Source organism: Pelodiscus sinensis, chromosome 27 (assembly GCF_052426305.1).
Source record: "Pelodiscus sinensis isolate ZL-2025 chromosome 27, ASM5242630v1, whole genome shotgun sequence".
NCBI lineage: Eukaryota > Metazoa > Chordata > Testudines > Trionychidae > Pelodiscus > Pelodiscus sinensis.
The window spans coordinates 3357572-3379507 of record NC_143078.1 but is presented as its reverse complement, the minus strand read 5'-3'; the positions used below and the strand labels follow the sequence as shown (position 1 = coordinate 3379507).

General features: G+C 46.0%; 1 protein-coding gene and 1 long non-coding RNA gene across 2 annotated transcripts in view; one reads left to right on the top strand and one right to left on the bottom strand.

Annotated features, from left to right (window-relative positions):
• The window catches only part of KCND3 (potassium voltage-gated channel subfamily D member 3), a 250682-nt gene that overhangs the window by 42440 nt on the left and 186306 nt on the right, over window positions 1-21936 (bottom strand). The window contains exon 3 of the mRNA XM_075910074.2: window positions 15391-15553. Within this exon, the coding sequence (XP_075766189.1) occupies window positions 15391-15553 (163 nt within the window). The remainder of the gene's footprint in view (window positions 1-15390; window positions 15554-21936) is intronic.
• LOC112545088 (uncharacterized) overlaps window positions 1-21936 on the top strand; it is a 99023-nt gene that overhangs the window by 20060 nt on the left and 57027 nt on the right. The gene's annotated exons all lie outside the window — the stretch shown is intronic.

Genomic DNA, 21936 nt, shown 5'->3' with positions numbered 1-21936 from the left:
AGTTTGAACTAGAGAAGGCTGGAAAATGCTACTTAGTTTCAGAAAAATTCAAAAGCAATGAATCAGTTGTCTTTTTTTTTTTTGACAGTCAGAAAAATGCCTTATATTTTAAAACCCTCCAATAACTTTCAGTGTTCCTCCTCCCTTGCTCTCCCTTCCCTCCACTGAGGAAATGGAAAGCAAGAAGGGGGATGGGGAAACATTTAAAATACTCAAAATGTGGATTAATTGTTGTGTTAAAAACAAAACCCCTGAAAAACATCGACCAAAACAAAAAATTTCAAGAAAACACTTTCATTTCTGCTGGAAAGCAATTTTGTGTTGAAAAGAAGTGAGCCAGCACTAGCTTTTACTGTATTTCTTCCACTCCTGAAATCTACCTCTTCAATCACCATTCCTTGTCCTGTAGCATGATGGATGGGAGCAGAGCGTAGCCATGTCTCAATGCTAGCCTCTTGTATTTTCCTCCCTTTCATGCTCAGCAAGATGACTACCTTCTCAGGACAGCCTGCCCCGAATCAGCTGAAAAACCAGACAACCCTCTTGAAAATTTCAAACCCACTTGGCAGCAAATCACACATGCTAATGGTATCTCTCTTGACAGACTTGTCAGACATCTTTCTCAGGGGTAAGATGATGCCATACAACAAGTGTTAAATATTCTCTTCACCATTTTCTCTCTTTGTCTTCTCTTCTGTCTGCCATCACATTTTCCATGCCTACGGAGATGAAGGCTGTAATTCAGGGAACAAGCTGTTTCTAACAAACCTCTCCAGAAGAAAACAGCAAAAACAAAATAGTCACAAGGATGTTTATTTCTGTCTTTTCTTGCCAAAGTGCTCTTTCCCCTGCTTTTCCTAATTTATCCTATATACTCTTGGATTGCATATATTGTTCAACCCTGTAACACATCTTGGAATATAGTTTTGTGTGGGAACTGCTTTAGAAAATGAATTCCTCCTGCATAGTACTTTCCCTTAACTACATTTGGGCATTTGGCCCTTTCCCGGATGTTAGTAATGGAACAAGATAGCTTTCAAAGCTTCTGCAACACATTTCCTGAGTTTGTGGGGTCGAAGTGCTGTAAGCAAAGGCCACTGGCTAATAAATGAAACGTTCAGAACTCACTAAATTGGAATACTCCAAAGCATACTTACGGAAGGCCTGGATTCTGCTGAAGGTTTGTGGAAGCTCTGTGACAGCTGCAAGTCAACTAGGCAAGTGCTCAAAGTGCCAGGGAACAACAAACAAACCCACAGTCGTGGCTGGCTGCACTGAATGTGAAGAAGACGACACCCTGAGTGCAAGCCACATGACTCCCTGTGTTGCAGACATGAGGGCACTGGCACTGTGTGACCGTGACAACACTTCTTTGCTATTGAAAGCAAGACACGTGAGGTCTACGGTTCAGAAGCAGCACGCGAGCCCTGAGGCGATGAGGCTGAATGCACTTAGCCTTCGGAAGGGCTCACCGCGAGCAGATATGGCAAGTGTCCACAAACCCTCAGAAAGCGGAAGGTCAGTCAGTAATAAATGGGATGGGGAAATTAGAAGAAATGGCCCTTCACAAGGGGTGAGGAACCTTTGGTGGGTTGGGGGCCGCTGACCACAGAAAAATCAGTCAGGGGCCACACACAAATAAGAAGCAAAAACAAACAAAAAAACCCAATAGCAAAAAACCCCTCACCGATGTGGGCCCCGTCTGAGAAGAAGAAAGACCCTCCCCACATTCCTCTTGCATACCAGAGCCTACGGAGGCCTAGGCTAGTAGATTTTGTGTGCTCCAGCCCCACGGGATGATGGCGGGGGGAGGGGGGGGGGTTGGGTGGGCTCCCCAATGCTGGGGGGATCCCCAAGCCTCAGGGGCTGGCTCCAGGCAAGCCAGGGTCTTACGTTCCCAATCTCTGCCCTAAATGTACACATTGAGGGTTCCACCTCTAAGCCTTTTCTCCCTAGTTTTATCCCATTGGGATATACGGGCTTCAGAATCCATCACAGGGACCACCCAGTGCATGACAGCCTGCAGAATTCTCGTACCTGGCTCTGGTCTGCAGCAGGGCTGTTTTCAATGGGATTTGCAGGTGCATAGCACTCTCCATCTCAGGCCCCATGCTCATACCCAGACAAGTCTAGAGAAACCCCGGTTCCTGCTGCGGTTTATTGCCAGCAATTCCTTCTCCCTGGGTTACCTTGCTGGAGCCAGGGGGCTTGGTACTGCTGTAATTAGTTGGACTGCACCTTGGGGAGAGCTCTGGTCTCAGAAGAGAGGAGAGGACTTTGCATAATTAAACAGCCCCTTTCAAAACCCTTTAATGCATTAAACTATTCCTTTTCATTGGCAGTGACAGCTTCCAGTGCCGTCACCTCACAGCTGGGGTTTTCAAACTTTTTTCTCATGATTCAGTTGAAGAAAATTGTTGATGCCCAAGACCCAACAGAACCTGATGAGAGTGGGGCTGAGGAGGAGAGATTTGGAGAGTAGGAGGAGGCTCCAGATTTGGGGGGTGGAGGCAGGACTGGGACAGGAGGGGCTTGCCTGGAGCAGTTCCCAGTCAGTTGTGCAGCGGGGGAGAGAGAGGGCTAAGCAGCTTCCTGCCTCTCCTGGCCCCGCAGACCAGGCTGCCCCCAGAAGCAGCCAACAGCAGGTTCCCAGCCCATGGGAGATCGGAGCTAGAGCTCAGGGCAGGGGCAGTGCACGGAGCCCTGTGAGCTCTCTCACGTACACACTTAGGAGCCGGGCCTGCTGCAACTGCTTCTGGGCACAGCGCAGTCTGCAGTGTGGGACAGGCAGGGAGCTGCCTTAGCCCCCCACTGTGCACCTGATCCCTCTGCGGCAGCGAGACTCGGTACTGGGTCACACCCTTAGTTTGAAAACTACTGCCCTACAGTAACAGCTACCTCTTCTATTTCCTCAACACAGTGCCTATCCAATTAATGAACAATGGACTGTCTTAGGTTCGCTGAGTATGCAGGCAGCATCAGGCTTGGTACAAACAGCTTAGCCCAGCCTCCTCCATCAGCTTTGCCACACGAAAGAGGATCTACTACCATTGTTATTTTGGAAGCCTGCTCCCAGTAAATAAAAAAAGACCAGGAGAACCAACTAACTTCGTTTGCTCTGCTTGATAGCATTTTTCCGGCTCAATGAGGCATCCAGGCTGGTTATTTTTAAAGCAGGACAATTTAAGTGACACAAAGGACAAGTGTCCATGTCCCCAAGAGATTAAGAAGCAGCCAGGCCTCCCGCAACACTTTGAAAAACATTTTGGTGAGAAGCAGCTCAGTCGACTCATCTAATATTGTTGGTGGAGTTTTGTTGCCTTCCTTCCTATTTGTTCTTACCACTTGTGGCATTTATGTGAAGACAGAAGCTTTGCTGCTAATGAGGTCTCCGCTGCATTTCCCCTCAAAGCCATCAGGCGAAATCTCCCTGTCACCAAGGCAGGCAGAAATCTGTCAAGAAAAATCGTTCTCTCCAGATTCTCAATTAGCCTTATAGGTTCAGCATGTCTAGATCATTCATGTGTGCTTTGCAAAGACATCCAAACTTTGGGAAGCTTAACGGACTTGAACCCACCCGCAAAAAATCTTCTCTGTTCTCCTCAGGTTCTTACACATCACTGGACTGGACTATCTGTTGCATTATGTGACTAACACCTGCCACATCGAGTTTGTTCTTTCTCTCTTCCTCTCGCCAAAGGGGAACTGTTTGGGGTTTCAGGATTTTTCAGGAGCTCATATAAAAAATATAAGCACATAAGAATGGCCATACCAGGTCAGAGCTTCCAGCCCAGTGTCTTATCTTCTGACAGTGGCTAGTGTCAGATGCTTCAGAGGGAATGAACAGAACAAGGCAATTAGTGATGGACTCATCTCCTGTCTTCTACTGCCAGCTTCTGGCAAATAGAACCTAGGGAGCATTCAGCTCATGGGATGGTATCCTTGCCCATCTTGGCTAATAGCCATTGTTGGACCTATTCTCCATGAACTTACCTAGCTCTTTTTTGAACCCAGTTGTAGTTTTGGCCTTCACAGCACCCCTGGAAACAAGTGCTATGGGTTGACTTCGTGGTGTGAAGAAATCTCAGAGAGCCAGTTGTGTTTGTGTGTAACTTAAAAAACAATAAGTGGTCCTGTGGCACCTTAGACAAACCAAACTATATAGAACCATGAGCTTTCATGGAGATATGTAACAGTAGAAGTGCCTGTACATTGTAGGACATGGGCTAATGTGGCTAATTTAGTGGTCCGGATGTGTCCCATGCATAGCTTTGTGGAAATGCAGATGTTTATGGCAGGAGAAATTGGCTTTATAATGCATCAACCAGTTAACATCTTTGTTTAGGCCCAGGGAAACGGTGTCAGATTTGAAGGTAAATTCCAGTTCTGCAGACTCTCTGTAATTGGCTAGTGAAATTCATAGAATCCTAGAACTGGAAGGGACCTCAAGAGGTTATCGAGTCCAGTCCCCTGCCCTCAGGGCAGGACCAAGCACCATCTGATCATCCCTCACAGGTGTCTATCTAACTTGCTCTTAAATATCTTCAGGGATGGAGATTCCACAACCTACCTAGGCAATTTATTCCAGTGTTTAACCACCCTGACAGGTAGGAAGTTTTTCCTAATGTCCAACCTAAACTTCCCTTGCTTCAGTTTAAGCCCATTGCTTCTTGTCCTGTCCTCAGAGGCCCAGGAGAACAATTTTTCTCCCTCCTCCTTGTAACACCCTTTTAGGTACTTGAAAACCCCTATCATGTCCCCTCTCAGTCTTCTCTTTTCCTAACTAAACAAGCCCAACTCTTTCAGTCTTCTTTCATAGCTCATGTTTTCTAGACCTTTAATCATTTTTCTTGCTCTTCTCTGGACCCTCTCCAATTTGAGATGTGGTGCCCAGCGCTGAACACAGTACTCCAACTGAGGCCTAATCAGCACAGAGTGGAGCAGAAAAATGACTTCTCATATCTTGTTCACAACATTCCTGTTAATGCATTCCAGAATCATGTTTGCTTTTTTTGCAACAGTGTCACGCTATTATAGAAGACACTGTTATCGCCTTTATAGAATAGACTCGTAGACTCATAGACTTTAAGGTCAGAAGGGACCACTATGATCATGTATTCTGACCCCCTGCACAATGCAGGTGACAGAATCTCACCCACCTACTACTCACCTATATCTTAGATACTGAAGTCCTCAAACGATGGTTTAAAGACCCCAAGATGCAGAGAATCTTCCCGCAAGTGACCCGTGCCCCATGCTACAGAGGAAGGCAAAAAACCTCCAGGGCCTCTGCCAATCTACCCTGGAGAAAATTCCTTCCTGATCCCAAATATGGCAATCAGCTGAACCCTGAGCATGTGGGCAAAACTCACCAGCCAGACACCCAGAAAAAAGTTCTCTATAGTAATTCCTATCTTCCCACCATTGGCCTATTTACCACCGATAGTGAAAGGTCAATTAATTGCCAATATCATGTTGCAATTATGGTTACTTTTAAATCCATGACTGAGTGACCAGGCAGGGTAAAATGTTTGTATTTCCTTTTATTGGTCTTAAGCCTACTGCGTACAAATCCCATTGGGTGATTCTTTGGTGTTGCTTCTACTCACACTAACTGGCCTTCAGAGGACTTACAAGTGATTTGCCCTGGAGGGTGCTTTAAAACATTGGAATCCTCAATCTTCTGCCTGGGAGAGACCGCATCAGATATGTGTACCTGCCCTATTCTTAGCACCGCGCCTATGCTAGCATGACTGCAGGCTGAACTCCTAAATGAGAGAGATGCTAATCCTGATCTGAGCAGGAGAGCCACTCTTGTGTCAAATCTTTTACATATTCCAGTTCTCAGACTCAAAGGCGTGTGTGACATTCACTCAAGAGCAGCGTTCTGTCAATGTCAGGAAGAACTTCTGTGCTGAAAACATCACTCAGAAATAAACATTCCCTGCCACCCCCTCGAATTTACCAAATGAACCTTGTCAGAAATGATCAATTCATCTCCCACTGAGGCTGACCCAGTCTTTGCTTCATGCCAAAGGAGAGAATTTGACGACACTGCACAATGCATTAAGATTGCCAGATCTCCTGGTAATTAATTCGCTTGTAATAGAGTTTGGGGGAAGAGCAGTTTCTCTCTGAGGTGTTTAAACTGATGATGGGTATTTTTTTTGTCTCCTCGTTAAGGGAAAATTTTGTCTCGGTTTGTTTTTTCAAGGACACGTGTGTGGATTTTAATAAGCGTCTGCAAATATTTGCTCTTGCCATTTGAACGCTTCCCTCTGTTAGGCCAATACCTTCGGCGCAGCAACAACAGCTGGGAATTAGCATATGATAAAAGGAAGGGTGCATAGAAGCTGTTGAATGCCTCCCCATTTCTCAACTTTCTGAAATAATGCAGCTTCACCTAAAACTCAGATTAAGCCGGAGAACTCAAGTTTAATCTCACTTTTACCCTCCTAACTGTACATCTATTTGAATGTCACATTCAGCCTGATCTGACATGCTCACATTATTTCTGCCTTTATTACTGCTCATTAGATGACCCAAGTCTAAGTCACGCATTCAGCTGCATTTATCTCTGGTTTTAGGAGCCTGCAAATTGAAATTCTTTTCAGCCATACTGCAAAGGCTTGGGAAATTTGGAAGAGAATTTAACTCCATGCTCTGAATATTAATTTGGGAAAAGGGCGGGGAGGGGGAGGAATATCTGGCTGCTGACAGAGATTTTCTGTTTAATGAGTCAGATGTTTTGCTGTGGCTTATCTTCACTGGATGCGGCAGAGCGGGGTGTGTCCTAATTCTCAGGCAAGCTTTACAATTGTCCCAACCTTGCTATAGTTTAGAACAGCCTCAGGGCTGCTCTAAAATGCTTCAGCTCCTACCACTGACCTGAGACTAGCCAGACTGCAGTAGCATTTCAGTCGTGCCTACCCCTTTTTAAAGAGTTCATTAAACCAGGAGGGAAACACCTCAGGATCCAGGTTCTAAAATGTATTTATGTACCATAACACTTGTGCTTCCTGCAATAGATTGAAGTTCTTTTAAAGAATCTATAATAACTGACACACTCAAAATATTTACTATGCTGGTGACAGATGGAGGAACGAGAGAGAACCCAGTGCTTACTTAGCACAGCAGGAATCTAGGAGATGCATTTATGGTGTTTCATGCAAACAAATATGACAGCTCTTATGTGCATGCACAGGGCTAGCTAGTGTGCATGGAGCTTTATTCTGCCCCTCCTTGCAAGGCTCATCAGATAACAGCAGCAGCAGCAGGAGCCCTGGGTCCCATTGAATCACTGGGCCCTGGGACAAGTGCCCTCTTTGCCTTTGCCCCTGTGGGTGGGCCTGATGCCCAATACACATCCTCAGTGAGACGCATTAGCGTACTGCTGGATTTATGGGTGCCTTCTGTTTATTATTCCTACAGTAATCAGCATGTGAGAATTACTCATGCTTGTGACTTGAGAACTTTACAAACCCAGCATTTCATCCAATGCCAAGGGGAATTAGAAATGCAGATCTATGGGGGAAAAATTATACAGCGTGTGTGTCAATACAGCAAACCTATAAGAGCATCAATCAATCATGTGAGCATGAAGGTTAGCAGCCTCTTTACAGAACAGAGCACCAGAGAACAAAAAAAGGGAGGAAACATTTAAAAAAAAAGAATCTATGCAGAAATCTTCAACATGAATACTGAGGGCATGGAAAAATTACCATGACAACATGGGTTATGGTTACGGCATGGACCTAGAACCTAGGAGATCTGCATTTAACTCCTGCTAGGGTTGTCTTGGGTGACCAAGGGTGAGTCATTTGTTTTCATAGTAAGTTCTTTAGGGTTGTAGCTGTCTCTCATGGAATGTACAGTGCCTAGCACAATGGCCCTTGTCTCAGTTAAGGCCTGTTGTGTTAGTTTCAGTAAAAATAAGTGAGCCCAGGGAGGCTGCTATAATAACATAGTATTGTGCAGTACTTGTCCAAAACAACATTTGCAAAGGCATATTTCTCTTGAAAGATGTTTTTAGTCACAAGTGATATTGTAAATGAAGGCAATGGGGGATGTTTTCTTTTTCAAATTGGAAATTCGAATCTGTAATAGATGTTGCTATTTAGGGATGAGCTGGATTGCATTTTTATTTGCTTAAAAGGTATTCCAATGACCTGTAAATTCACAGTGCTGAGAAATTAGTTGGATATCTTTTTTTGTTTTCCTTTATGTTGTGTCTGAAGCTGAAGTCTCCACAGGCAGACGAGATGGACAGGGGATCTGTCCTCCAGTGAACCAAAGTTTAAATTTTCCATTTGCACATAGCAGTGGAGACGCAAGATATTCTGTAGTAGTGCTTTTTATATGGTCTGATATAGTAGTGCTTTTTATATGGTCCTGTTCATTACCCATTGAAATGCACCCTTCTGACTTGGGATTCTGAAGGAGAGGACTATTGGGGTGGAATCGTTCAACAGAGGGAATTTTGTGGAGCATTTTATAAGGGGATATTAGCTCTGGAAAAAAGTGGGGGAATGACAGTGCTAGAGACAGAAATCCTACCAGCATGGAGAAGAATCCAGAAGGCAGGATTGCATGCTCACAATACACACTTCTTTGCTTGTGAGATAGGGTAGATGGACAGTGTAAGTCTGTCCCCGGTAGTGTAGGAGAACCTCACAACGGGAGTTTTCCATCTACGACCCCACAGTATGCTTCAGTGCTCATCCAGAGCGCAGGATAGGAATTTCGTCAGCAATTTTCACATAAATGTAAGGGATTTAGGCATCTAATTCTCGAATCCCATGGGAGTTGGGCACCCAAATCCTTTAGGAGGCTTTGAAAAGCCCAGACGTAGTCCTTCATCCCATTCTTACTGGCATCGATGCTTTCTTAATTGCTTTGGGCTTCTTTGTGCATCACAAACTCTATTCAAAATCAAATTATTTTCTGCAATTATTTCCGATGGCAAGTGAGATACTGGCGCCTAGGCATGTTTTTAAAATTTCTCCAACAGCTCAGTCTGGATTTTATTCATTTCCATTTATGTTTCCTTTATGTGTTTATAAAACTTGTGATTAATAATATATTGCGCTTTGTTCATTATTGCTGGGGAAATTCAACTCATTACAGCTCTTGGTGCAATGGCTGTCACTTGGACTTATCAACAGACACTTCAGTGCTTAATAGCGTTGCTTCATTCTCTCCTGTAAAAGACAAGGAGCTGCCTAGGTGCCACGAAAGCTAGTTAAACTAAAGTTGATTACTGAAATGTTGTCTCTGGAGCATTAAAAAATGCCAGTCAGACCCTTTTTATTTTCCCATTCGCTGCCGAGAGCACAATTTAACATTCCCACTGCACCACAAGATTCAGCCGGACCTCTGCCGAGTCAGTTACTTGAGTCTGAGGCCTGGGTCAACCTCGTTAGGCTGTTCTGGGGCATGAAAAAGGGCAAAGCCCATGTGATGTCACTAGGCTGACCAAACCCCATTGGAAGCACAGCTACAGCAGCAGCAGAATTCTTCCATTGACTCAGCGACCGTCTCTCAGAAAGGCGGGTTTACTACAGTGATGGAAAAACCTCTGTTGACCCTACAACGCTACACCCTGGGGGCAGAGCCTCAGAAAGGGTAGAGTCTCAGGGAGAAGGGGCAGGGCTAGGGGGCTATCCTCCCCCAACCAGCCCTCTGCCACGCCCAGGCCTCTGGCCGCGATTAAAAGGCCCAGGGCTCCAGCCACTGCTGTTGCCATGATAGTAGAAGTTGTGGCTCAGAGCCCTGGGTCCTTTTAAATCACTAGGCCCCAGAGCAACCGCTTGCTTTATCCCTAGAGTTACCAGATGGTTTCAACAAAAATACCAGACACACTTGACATGACCTCACAATCTACATGACATCTGATTTAGAAAATACCGGACATTTCTATTGTCTCATTTCTATTGTCTCAATTTGTTTCCCAAACAGAAAGCTCAACTACTGGACTGTCCGGTCCAAAACCCGATACCTGGCAACCCTATTTGTCCCCTCATTGGCGGCCCTGACTGAATGTAAATCTGTAAATGGAATCTGTCCCATCTTGAGGACTCTCCTTCTTCCCCACCACCCCTACAAATATCATTCAGTTCTGTGGAGATCTGGAAGCCTATTTTTGCCACCTCTGCCTAAAGGAATATTTCCAACACACCGATGTACAACACACTGACCTTGCTGATCTACTCATTTTCTCTTTTTCTCCACTCCTCTTCATTTTTTTCCCCTCCCTCCCCCCTTTCCCTTATTTATTCCTGGATTTGGACATCCAATACTCCGGTCATCTGAAGAAGTGGGCTGTGCCCACGAAAGCTCATGATACCATCAATATGTTTTGTTAGTCTATAAAGTGCTACCAGACCACTGGTTGTTTTTTAAGTTTTTCCTGTTACAGACTAACTTGGCTACCCCTGTGAAACTTCTGAATGTAAATATTCTGCCTTAGTTGCACTATCCTCACATCCTACCAGGTGTAGGTGACCCCTGCCTGGCTCCTAGTGTGAAGTAAGGTCAAAGTGGGGTATAAAACACTTCTTCTCAGAATGGTAGCACTTGACACTCATTGTGACGAGTAAAGATACGCGATTACAAATGGCTGAAGAAGTGCCCAGGGGACAAAAGGTGTGATTATTCACTCGCTCCTGCCAGTTCTACACCAGCATTACTCCACTGATTTCAGGAGAGATATTCCTGATATACACCAGCGAAAGCAAATGAAGATGCAGGCCGAGTTTCTATGGTAAAATGAGGTCCACACATGGAAAGGGTTTGAGAACCCGTGCCCTAACCATTATGCCTGCTGGAATGCAGTGTGTGCATCAGGGAGACAGATGTCCTGGGCTCTTCTCCCACCTCGGTTAGATTGCTTCCCAAACTGTTCCTGTGATGCTCAGCTCCAGTACAGAGACACGATTGCATCCCCTCTGCTATATTACAGCCCACCTGGGCACTGTGTGGCAACCTCTGGGGTTTGAAGCTTGTCCAGGTGCCTCTTTGCTGAGCTATTTGTATTTCATTTGAGAATTCACCACAGGTGGTTTGATAGTAAAATTATCCCACTTGTTTTGTGTGCGCCTGGTTCTGTATCCATAACAACATTCATTCATCCCAAGGGGCTCATACGCCTCTGCTACCTACAGCACTCGGGTCTTTTCATTAGTTCTTAGGGACAGCAGCCTGATTGTACATATGATTAAGTGTAACAGAGATTTTAGCAGGGGGGATATAAGGAAGCAGCACTGGAACAGTGAAGTGATCTCAGCCACAGAGAACAAAGATGACATCCACTTTCAGATTAATGGCCTCATTCCTCTCCAAGGACCTTGTATGAATATCAAGATTGGCCCATAGTCAACTTAATTGATTGACAAGCGGCAGGTAGATAGGTGATGAGTTCGCGAATGGGCAGACACTTGCTTCTCCACGTGGTAACAGGAGTGGAAGCACAAGGTAGTAGAGTGGCGTGGTAAATGAGAATTTATACAACCTATATATATCTTATTTGCTTCAACCTTCTGTATCATAAATGCCATAATAACTCTCCCTATAATAAATGCCATACATAGCAATTTAGAAGTTGCAAAGATGAACCAGCAAAGGCTAGCCCCATGGTGGCTATAACTGCTACTGCCATAGTGAACTAGCCACACTCGACCAGCCAAATAGCCACTAGTGGTTAGTGTGTTGGACACCATGGGGTTAGGCTTTTACTGTCTTGAGCTATAACCTTGTGTCCAACTTGGTGGCTGCAGTGGAATTCTGAATAGCTCTATTTCCAGTCTGTAGATACTTGATGCTATCTTCCAGGTTGCACCACAACATAAAACCAAAGCTCAGTTTACCCCAAGCCTTCTCAAGTCTGGACCTGATACTGCTGCCACTGATCAAAATCCAGATCAGATTCTCAGTGGTACCCTGATTTCAGAGATGCTGGATCAGAGCCTACATCACCAAACCATGGATGTGCTTGGAGGATGGGAATACATGTAAATATTCACCAAACTGCTGCACTCCAAAGTGTTTCAGATCTGAGCTAATCTACCCATGTATCCATTGTGGCATTTATAAAGCAGCAGTATAGATATACAGAGAGTGGGGGGAGGTAATAAGTTTTATTGACCAACTTTTAGTGAAAGAGATGAGCTTTTGAGTTTTCACTGAGCTGTTCTTCAGGTCTACGTAAGCTTGAAAGTTTGTCTCTTTCACCAACAGAAGATGGTTCAATAAAAGATATTATCTCATTCACCTTGTCTTTCAAATATCCTGGGACCCACACAGCTTACAACATGGAAAATGTATAGAAATACAGTGAGGCTCCGCTGTATAAACTACTTAGCATTAAAATTTAAACCCAAAGAGATCTGCTTCTGTGAGTCCTTATAGCCACATGCAGTCCCACAGAAGTTACATAAGAACATAAGAACGGCCGTACTGAGTCAGACCAAAGGTCCATCTAGCCCAGTAGCCTGTCTGCCGACAGTGGCCAGTACCAGGTGCACAAGAGAGGGTGGACCGAAGATAATGATCAAGCGATTTGTGTCCTGCCATCCTTCTCCAGCCTCTGCCAAACAGAGGCCAGGGACACCATTTCTATCCCCTGGCTAATAGCCTTTTATGGACCTAACCTCCATGAAATTATCTAGCTTCTCTTTAAACTCTGTTATAGTCCTAGCCTTCATAGCCTCCTCTGGCAAGGAGTTCCACAGGTTGACTACACACTGTGTGAAGAAGAACTTTCTTTTATTAGTTTTAAACCTGCTATCCATTAACTTCATTTGGTGTCCTCTAGTTCTTCTATTATGGGAACTAAAAAATAACTTTTCTTTATTCGCCCTCTCCCCACCACTCATGATTTTATAGACCTCTATCATATCCCCCCTCAGTCTCCTCTTTTCTAAACTGAAAAGTCCCAGTCGCTTTAACCTCTCTTCATATGGGACCCGTTCCAAAGTTAGATCACACTGCAAGACTGGGTCCCACATGAATTACTCTAGAGACTCCTACCAACCACATGATGGTTATCAGATGGGCATGGATGTGTGTATGCATATTTATATATATTTCATGCTTACATTATCAGGGCTGGCTCTAGGCACCAGCAAGGCAAGCATGTGCTTGGGGTGGCACATTTCCAGGGGTGGCATTCCAGCCATACTTGTGTGTACTGTGCCTCCCCTGTTCTGCCCCCCATCCAAAGTCACCTGCCAGCACCTGCCCTTTCCACGCGCCCCCCCCATGCGGGGAGGTCCCAGTGCCCAGGCAGGTGCCCTATAGCCCTGCAGCTCCACGGGCGGCACTGCCTGAGTCTCTTTCCTGTGGGGCCAGGAGTTGCGTGTGCCTCACTGCACGTTCTGATTGACCAGCCAGAGCCACATCACAGACCTGGCAGGGCCCTGTGGGGCAAATAGGAGGGGGAGGGGCACAAAGCCCTGCAGGGGGTCATGGTGCATGGGCGTTCACTTAGAGGAGGTGGCCAGGGAGCCCCAGCCCCTCTGCTTCTCCCCAACCGGTCACCGTGCTTGGCCGTGCAGGGCAGCAGCATCTCCCCGGCTTCCAAAGGGGAAACTGAGGCAGCAGGGAAGCGACTTGCTCCAGGCCAGCCGACGGCAGGGCCAGGGACAGAACCCAGGCATCTGGGCTCCATTCAGAGCCGGTCCTGGTCTCAGGCCGAGCTCTTATCCCCGTGGCGGGCTGTGCTGGGCCAGATCCTGCAGCTAGGGCCAAGCGCGCTGAGCAGAACACCCCCTTCCTCCGCACTGGGGGCCTAAGCCATGGCCAGAGCTGCCCCTGCTCTGGGTCTGGGTCAGGGTCACTGCCAACAAAAAGGGAGTGGGGGGGCAGCCAACATTTTTTTTGCTTGGGCGGCAAAAAACCTAGAGCATATTATGTTTTTCATCTATATAATATGTAGATGTCCCCCTTGTGTTATTCAAATAGCAGGTAAATAGAGAATTTGTGTAAGATTTTAAATCATATATATACACTGTCAAATCCATTTTAAATATAGACGCAATGCCCACAGTTAACATATGGCAGATGCATTTAATTTCTGCATAGCAGCTACATATTGCTATCCCATAGGTCCAGAATGCCGACATTTGTGAGTTTGCTGGTCCTCTCTCCACCCTCTGAGATGCAAGATGGATACATGCCCCAGATACTTTCCTGGGGCAGAGTAACAAAGCTTTCTTCTCCTGCCCTCCACTGAGTCCCCAAATCATGGGTTCCTGGCAGACAGCATGTCGCAGAAGAAACCAATAGACTGTATCTGCACCTAGAGCCCTGGGCCCACCTCTCAGGTGTGAATTTAGTTCGACCTAAATTTTAAGTGTAGACTGAGCTTTAATCTCTAGGAGCTATAAGAAGCTGATTCTGCAGCCCTGGCTCTGGTAGAAGTTGGCAGGTCTTATTGCAGAATGCAATAAGTGTTTGTCATTTTCGTACTGAATGTATCACTGTATCACTAGTAAACCTCAGAAATTTCCAGCAGCTGCTTGTTATGGGCAGCCTGTCATTCTATATTCCATTCTATATTACTCACCATAGCTTTTTAGTGTTTTAGTATTGTTTATGTTTTTAAAAACGTAGACATGGTAAGACTGCAAAGGGACCACGTGGCCAAAAGGGTGAACAACCCCTGATAAAGATAAACAAGAAGAATGGGTTTTTTTTTGTCATAGTGGAACCACTCTGGTGTGTAACAAAGGGCAGCAAAGTTGGGCTTTGTGGAGCAGAAAGCTGTGATTTCTCTCCCTTTTTTCCCCATAAAGTTCCTAATGGCCATGCCAGAGACACAGGAACAACAGTTAAAGACCATGGATTTGTTACAATGTCATAGGGAACAATCCTTCCCCGGGGGAGAATGATCTAGGTGATCTAGTCCTGTGTTTTTTGTGTGTCTTTTATTCTTCCCTTAATGCTAGGCACTCCTATATCATGTTGCATCTGCGTCACTAGTGATACTAACAGAAAAGCAGTTTTACCATGAACGCAGTATGGCTATAAACCATTGATGGGCAAATATTGGGCCACCAGCTGGCTCCAGTTCACTGCCACCGCTATATTTACCTCTGCAGGTCTGGGTAATTGCACTCCCATTGGCTGTGGATCACTGTTCCTGGCCAATGGGAGCTGCAGGAAGTGGTATCTCAGTCTGTGCCACTTCCTGCAGCTCCCATTGGCTGGGAATGGTGATCCGCAGCCAATGGGAGCTGCAATCTTCCATTCCTGAAGAGGTGCAGATAAATAGAGCGGCATTGGCCTGCCAGGGGCTAACCTGGGCAAACCGCCATCATTTTATTGCCCACTCCTGCTGTAAACTGTGCAGTCTGTCAGTGGAAGGTGCTGTTGGGTATAACTGAGACTTACCTTTTGTGCTCTTCGCTTGTCAGCTCTCTGATTTTGATGATAAATTCGGCTGAAGTTGGAAACTATAACTGGGACAGGCAGAGCAATGACCAGCACCCCGCTCAGCGAGCAAATGGAGCCAAATATCTTCCCAGCAATCGTCTTGGGCACCATGTCGCCATAACTAGAGGGAAAGAAGACAAAAAGAGGGCCCTCTCCTTTAGACAAAGCCAGCGCTGCCAAGAGCCTGTGTAATTTCACTGAGCATGCAGATAAAGGTCAAGCGGGAGAGTAAAGTCTAATAACCAACAATAGCAACCTCTGGTCTCTTGGTGCATTTCACCCCACACAATCCTACTAGTACCACCACAGGAAAAGTATGGCTGGATATTCAAAGAGAGGGTCTTGATAACAGCCAGCCTCAGGCCTGGAAGAGGAGCCTTACCAAACATTTAGAATAGCTGCCTCTTGGTCTCAATGAATATATAGTCAGACACTGTAACTGCAGTTTTCAGAAGGACTGGTTCCTATTAGGTCCACAGCTAAAGAGAATGGCAGTGCTATGTCATGGCTTATGCATGAGATGATCATTCGCAAAGATCAGGAAGGAGTTTCCCTACGATATGCAGCATTATGCTATCGGCCAGCTGCATTATGGTTTGCATTTGCTGTTCCTATGATTGTCTGAAGTACAGGTGTTGGCCAGAGCTGGAGGTAGGATGCTGGACAGGATGACCAGGAACTGAATCTGTGTAGCAAATCACATACAACAGAGGGACCTGATTTACCATCTTTTGTACATGGGTGTCATGCTACTGGTGTCTGTGGAGTTACCCCTAATTTACCCCCTGGTAGGGCAGAAGAGAATCAGGCCTTTTTACCCTAACAAATGACGGAAAATCTAGGATTTTGAGTTCTTCAGAGTGACTGAAACCCCAAGTTAGGATTGCTGCTGGGCCTACCTTAGAAACTCAACCCTGAGTTTATGTTTATTGATGGATTCCCTAAGGGTTGACAAGGGAACCTGAAGTAAACCTGGGTAGATTTATATATTTATCTAAAAACTCCGGTGACTAGATTCAGAAATGGCCGATGGATTTAAACCCCAAATGAAATCAGAAACTCTTGGGCTTTGCTTATTACCTCTCCTGAGGTATGTGCCAGTCCATCTGCAAATCTGACAGCCGGGGGTCATGGGATAGAAGGGGGCGTGCTTGGTGGGACGCAGCTGTGACTTGCTATTCCAGTCCATTACACTCAGTCTAGCCACACTAGTGCTTGAGGGACCTTCGTGAGCTTTCTTTCCTGGCTGAAAGGTGAATAGGCCATTTGGCCCAATATCTGACATAAAAGATCATGACAGGTTCTTCTCTGGGCTACTGCCCTCCTTTGTCTTCAGCAAATGGCTCTATTTCAGGCCAGGCAGGCCAAGGGACAGCAGCCTCCCACCTCTCTGTAGTATTTCCAGTTTTCTGAATTTTCTGTAATTGCCTTGTACGGCTGGCGGAAGTTTAATTGAACCGCACAGAAGCCTTTTTCTGGATTCACCTGCCGTCAGTGTGCTAAAGCCCCATGTGATGGCTTTAATCAATAAATCATTCTTTGTCTATTAACTTTTTAGACACTGCCTTATATAAAGATAGTTTAAAGGCTCTTGTTAAGCAATGACCCCTTCTGCCTCATTTGAGGCTGTCAAGATGCTTTTTTTTTCTTTTTCCCCTGCTGCCCCCCGACACAGTAGAATTGCAAATTAATCATATGCCTCAAATATGACCTGCTGGATAGAAACAGCCCTTCTGTACCTCTGCAGAAAAGATGAGAACTCTCTGACGCATGCTTGGTGAATTCGGTTTAGTATGTTCGTATGCCCCGATTACAATCTGCTCTGTTACTCAAGGCTTCAAAGGAAATGCTATCAAAGGGTCAGACCAGCATCATGTGTGGAGAGGGTGCTAGCTTAAGATAGGTTTACCTTCACTTGGACAAACACTAGAAATATCCTGCAAGGAGCAATCTTGCACCAGCTGCAGCAGGCTGGATTGGAATGAGACTTAATAGGTTTTCTTCAATGCTGACTCCTGTATGCATCTACCCAGCTGAATTGTCTGGGCACAGAATGTTGGTGAATTCAGCCCTCTGCATTTGCATGGCACTTTCCACGCAAAGGCAGAGAAGTTACTGGGATTTGGTGTCTTTCAATATAAAGGGATGCTGATAACTGAAAAAGTCTCAGGTAACTCAAGATGTTGCTCTTTTCCTTCCTCTCCCATCCCATTCCTTTACCTTTCTGCTCTTCTAACTCCCTCTCTCCTCATTCTTCATTTATTTTGGAGGATATTTTCAGTAAAGTATCAGTTTAAAAGACAAAGAGAAAGAAAAAGGAGAAGCTGGGATTTTATTTGCTAACTCTGCATTGAAGTAAGAGCCAACAAAGCAGCAAAAAGAACTTGAACATTTCTATGCTGCTGATTGTTAAAGAAAAATTTAGCCATTCATTAAAAGGCCTGTATATCCATCCATTCTCATATCACTGTAATGCTTAACATGGTCTCTGTGACCTGCTGGATATGTGCTCTGCAGAATGAGTAAATGTAGCAACTCCAAGGTAACTTTTTTCTCAGGGACTATGACTGCTGTGTTCCTATTGACTACATGCATGTCTCTGAGAACCCAGACAAGGTCATGTGTTGTTGCAACAATGTTCAAACCTGTACCTGCACTTCATTCATTCATTAATTCTGGAGGCAGAGCAGTACTGTGATGTTGCAAGGAGAAACTCTTCCTGGAAACTGGTGGAGTAGCTCTATGATTTAAAGGACCCCCCTTCCTGTGTTTAGTAAAAGTTTAGCATGCATTCACACTAGCCAAGTGGGTGTTTCATTATACAACATCCTCCCACTGCAACCAAGGGAGAAGTTTTCCGTTTGGATTGTTTTTCCTCTTGCTGTGCCAACCCCTCCAAAGTGAATTTAAGCAGCATCATTTGGAACAAATCATGCATCTCTGAGCTCACATATGGAGCTTCTATCAAACATTCCTGGTCGGGGCAGGGTTTCAAAGCATATTTTAATGACAGAGCACTTGTAATGTCTACAGGCAAGTCTAAAGCAAGGCAAGACATTATGCATCTGGTATAATTTCTGCGTCTCTGGGGAAGTGGAAAAGAAGGACTTGGTTTGCAGTTATGAAATGATTACCCTCTCCCAAAGGAAAGACATTGGTGAACCAGTGTCTACACATTAGGTTATGCTGCAGCAGGTGCTTTGCATATCACAAAATTGCAGACTGCTGTAAGGAAGCAAGTGTGGATTTGAATCACTGAGGGTACGTCTACACTACAACGTGAATTCGAACTAACTTAGTTCGAATTAGTTAATTCGAACTAAGCTAATTCGAACTAACAGATCCAGACTAAAAAACTAGTTCGAATTAGTGTTTTGCTAATTCGAACTAGCATGTCCACATTAAGTGGACCCTGAACCAGGCTTAAGGATGGCCGGAAGCAGTGCCGGCAGGGCATCAGATGAGGACTTAGAGCGTGGAGATGCTGTCTCAGGCTAGCCGAGGGCTGTGCTTAAAGGGACCCGACCCCCACCCCGGACAGACAGTTCTCAGGGGTGCCCCACTTGCAAAGCAGTCCTGGCTTGGATTGCCCGGAGTACCCACACTGGGCACATCACAGCACTCGGCCATCAGCCCGGCTGCACTTGCCGCAAGCTACCATCTGGGGAGAGGGGGCAATTGGGGGGCTGCAGGAAAGCTTCCACCCCCAGAAGCCCGCAGAGCCAGCCCAGTCCTCCCCATCGGGGGCGCATACCCCATTCCTCCCTCACCTCCTTCCACTTACCTTTCCCTAGCCCCTCTTCTTGATGTACAAAATAAAGGACAATTGTGTTCAAAAATGGAATCTGTCTTTATTGAACAAAACTGGGGGAGACTGGGAAAAGGAGGTAGGAGAGGGGAAGAGAGAGGGTGGGAAAGGGGAGGGCAACTAAAATGATCAGGGGTTGGGAACAGGTTCCATATGAAGAGAGGCTAAAGAGACTGGGACTTTTCAGCTTAGAAAAGAGGAGACAGAGGGGGGACAGGATAGAGGTCTCTAAAAGCAGGAGTTGGGTGGAGAGGGTGCATACAGAAAAGTTCTTCATTAGTTCCCATAAAGAAGGACTAGAGGACACCAAAGGAAAGGAATGGGTAGCAGGCTTCAGACTAGTAACAGAAAGTTGTTCTTCACAAAGCAAAGAGTCAACCTGTGGAACTCCTTGCTGCAGGAGGCTGTGAAGGCTAGAACTAGAACAGAGTTTAAAGGGAAGTGAGATCAAGTCATGGAGGTTGGGTCCATGGAGTGCTATTAGCCAGGGGGTAGGAGTGGTGTCCCTGCCCAAGGTTTGTGGAAAGGCTGGAGAGGGATGGCACGAGACAAATGGCTTGGTCACTGTCTTCGGTCCATCCCCTCCAGGGTCCCTAGGGTTGGCCGCTGTCGGCAGACAGGCTACTGGGCTAGATGGACCTTTGGTCTGATCCAGTACGGCCATTGTAAGCTCAGGGCTCAGGGTCGGGGGTCTCACTTGACTCCCTTGATTCTCTTGCACACCTGCTCCTGGGTGTCCAGGCTGGCAGCTCTCCTGCCCTAGACGGACACTTTCCTGTGCCTAGTGCGGAGATCGTGGACGAGGTCCATGATGTCTGCACTAGCCCAGGCGGGTGCCTGCCTCTTGAGGTCCCGGGCAAGCTCCCGGGAGCCGCCAGCCTGATCCCAGGAAGAGGGGGAGGGCTGGGGGACATCGGGTGTGTGGCTCGATCCGTGCCAGGTGCAGGGTCTGCTGGCTGGGTGCTGGCAGGCTTGCACCTGGCATGGGCACTGTAGCCAGCCCGTGCCCCTTTAAGGGCTCCGGGGCCGGGAGGGGGGCAGACGAGTTTCCCTGGTGGTGCCCAGAGTGGCCACCAGGGAAACCTGGGGAGGGCTAGCCTCCCACTAGTTCGAATTAAGGGGCTACACACCCCTTAATTCGAGCTAGTAAATTCGAACTAGGCTTAATCCTCGTGGAATGAGGATTACCTAGTTCGAACTAAGCACTCCGTTAGTTCGAATTAAATTCGAACTAACGGAGCGCTAGTGTAGCGCCTATGAAAGTTAGTTCGAACTAACGTCTGTTAGTTCGAACTAACTTTGTAGTGTAGACATACCCTGAGGGAGTGCATGCTAACTGAGGCACTGCTGAGATAAAAATGTGGGTTTGGTACCCAGGCCATGGATACTGCCCTTGTCTCCACTAACTCTTCAGGAAACAAGTACAGGTTGAGTCTCTCTAGTCCGGCATCCTCGGGACCTGACCAGTGCCAAATCAGAGTATCTGCTGAACCCCGGGAGGTCAATATTGTCTAGCAGCATTACCAACACCTCCACCGCATGTTGGGCTCTTAGAAGACATTTTGGTGTAGCTTAGAGCTAAATTATAGCACAGAACTTGGAGAGCCAGGACTGGTGGCTGCAAACAAACTTTATAGGACTGTGGAAAACCTGGACACACCCATGATCTGTGAACCTCCCCCTAACTCAAATCATGTGGAAGCACAGATGTTGCTGGACCAGAGAGTGCCGGACTAGAGTGGTTCAGCTTGTAACTGTATGAACTTCAGTATGATTGTCTTTTGATTGTGTATGGTTCAGTCCAGAATACAGAGAAGAAAACTTGTTTCAGGTTATGCCAGTGATTTATAAACCTTCATTTCCCAGCCGGATTTGCAATGCAGATGACCTCATGTTTTTGAGAGCTGGCATTCTGTTAAAGCAGCTGCAGCTACCAAAAAAGAAAAAAAAATCACACAAAAATCCCTAAACCCTCTTATTTTCTCACACGTCACAATCAATTTACTATCAACAATGCAGTTGTTTGTTTATTGGGCATTATCAGAGGGCCATAAATGTATCATTTTCAAATGCAGAACATTCACTGCTTCTTCCTTATTCTTCAGGGTAGAGAACAATGAATAAATACTCTTCAGTCCCATTCTGAATTGCAAAGCCACATGCTTATTTCTAGATGGCAGGTGACGTGGGTTAATTTGTGGGTTATCAAGGGAGCAGCAAAAGATATCGCAATAGATGATTGTCTTGTTGCTTCTTGGGAAACCAGGGAAGTGAGATGGGGTCTCCTGTGATAATTCTTTCATAGAATTATAGAACTGGAAGGGACCTCGAGAGGTCATCGAGTCCAGTCCCCTGCCCTCATGGTTGGACCAAGCACCATCTATCATCCCTGACAGGTGTCTGTCTGACCTGCTCTTAAACATTGATGGAGATTCCGCAACCTCTATAGGAAGTTTGTTTCAGTGATTAACCACCCTGACAGGTAGGAAGTTTTTCCTAATGTCCAACCTAAACCTCCCTTGCTACAGTTTAAACCCATTGCTTCTTGTACTATCCTCAGAGGCTAAGAGAATAATTTTTCTCTCTCTGTGTAACAACCTTTTGGGTACTTGAAAGCTGTTGTCATGTCCCCTCTAGTGGCCTATCTGGCCTTGACTGTTAAGATGTTGGGCTGTAACTTGAAAAGCATGCTGGCC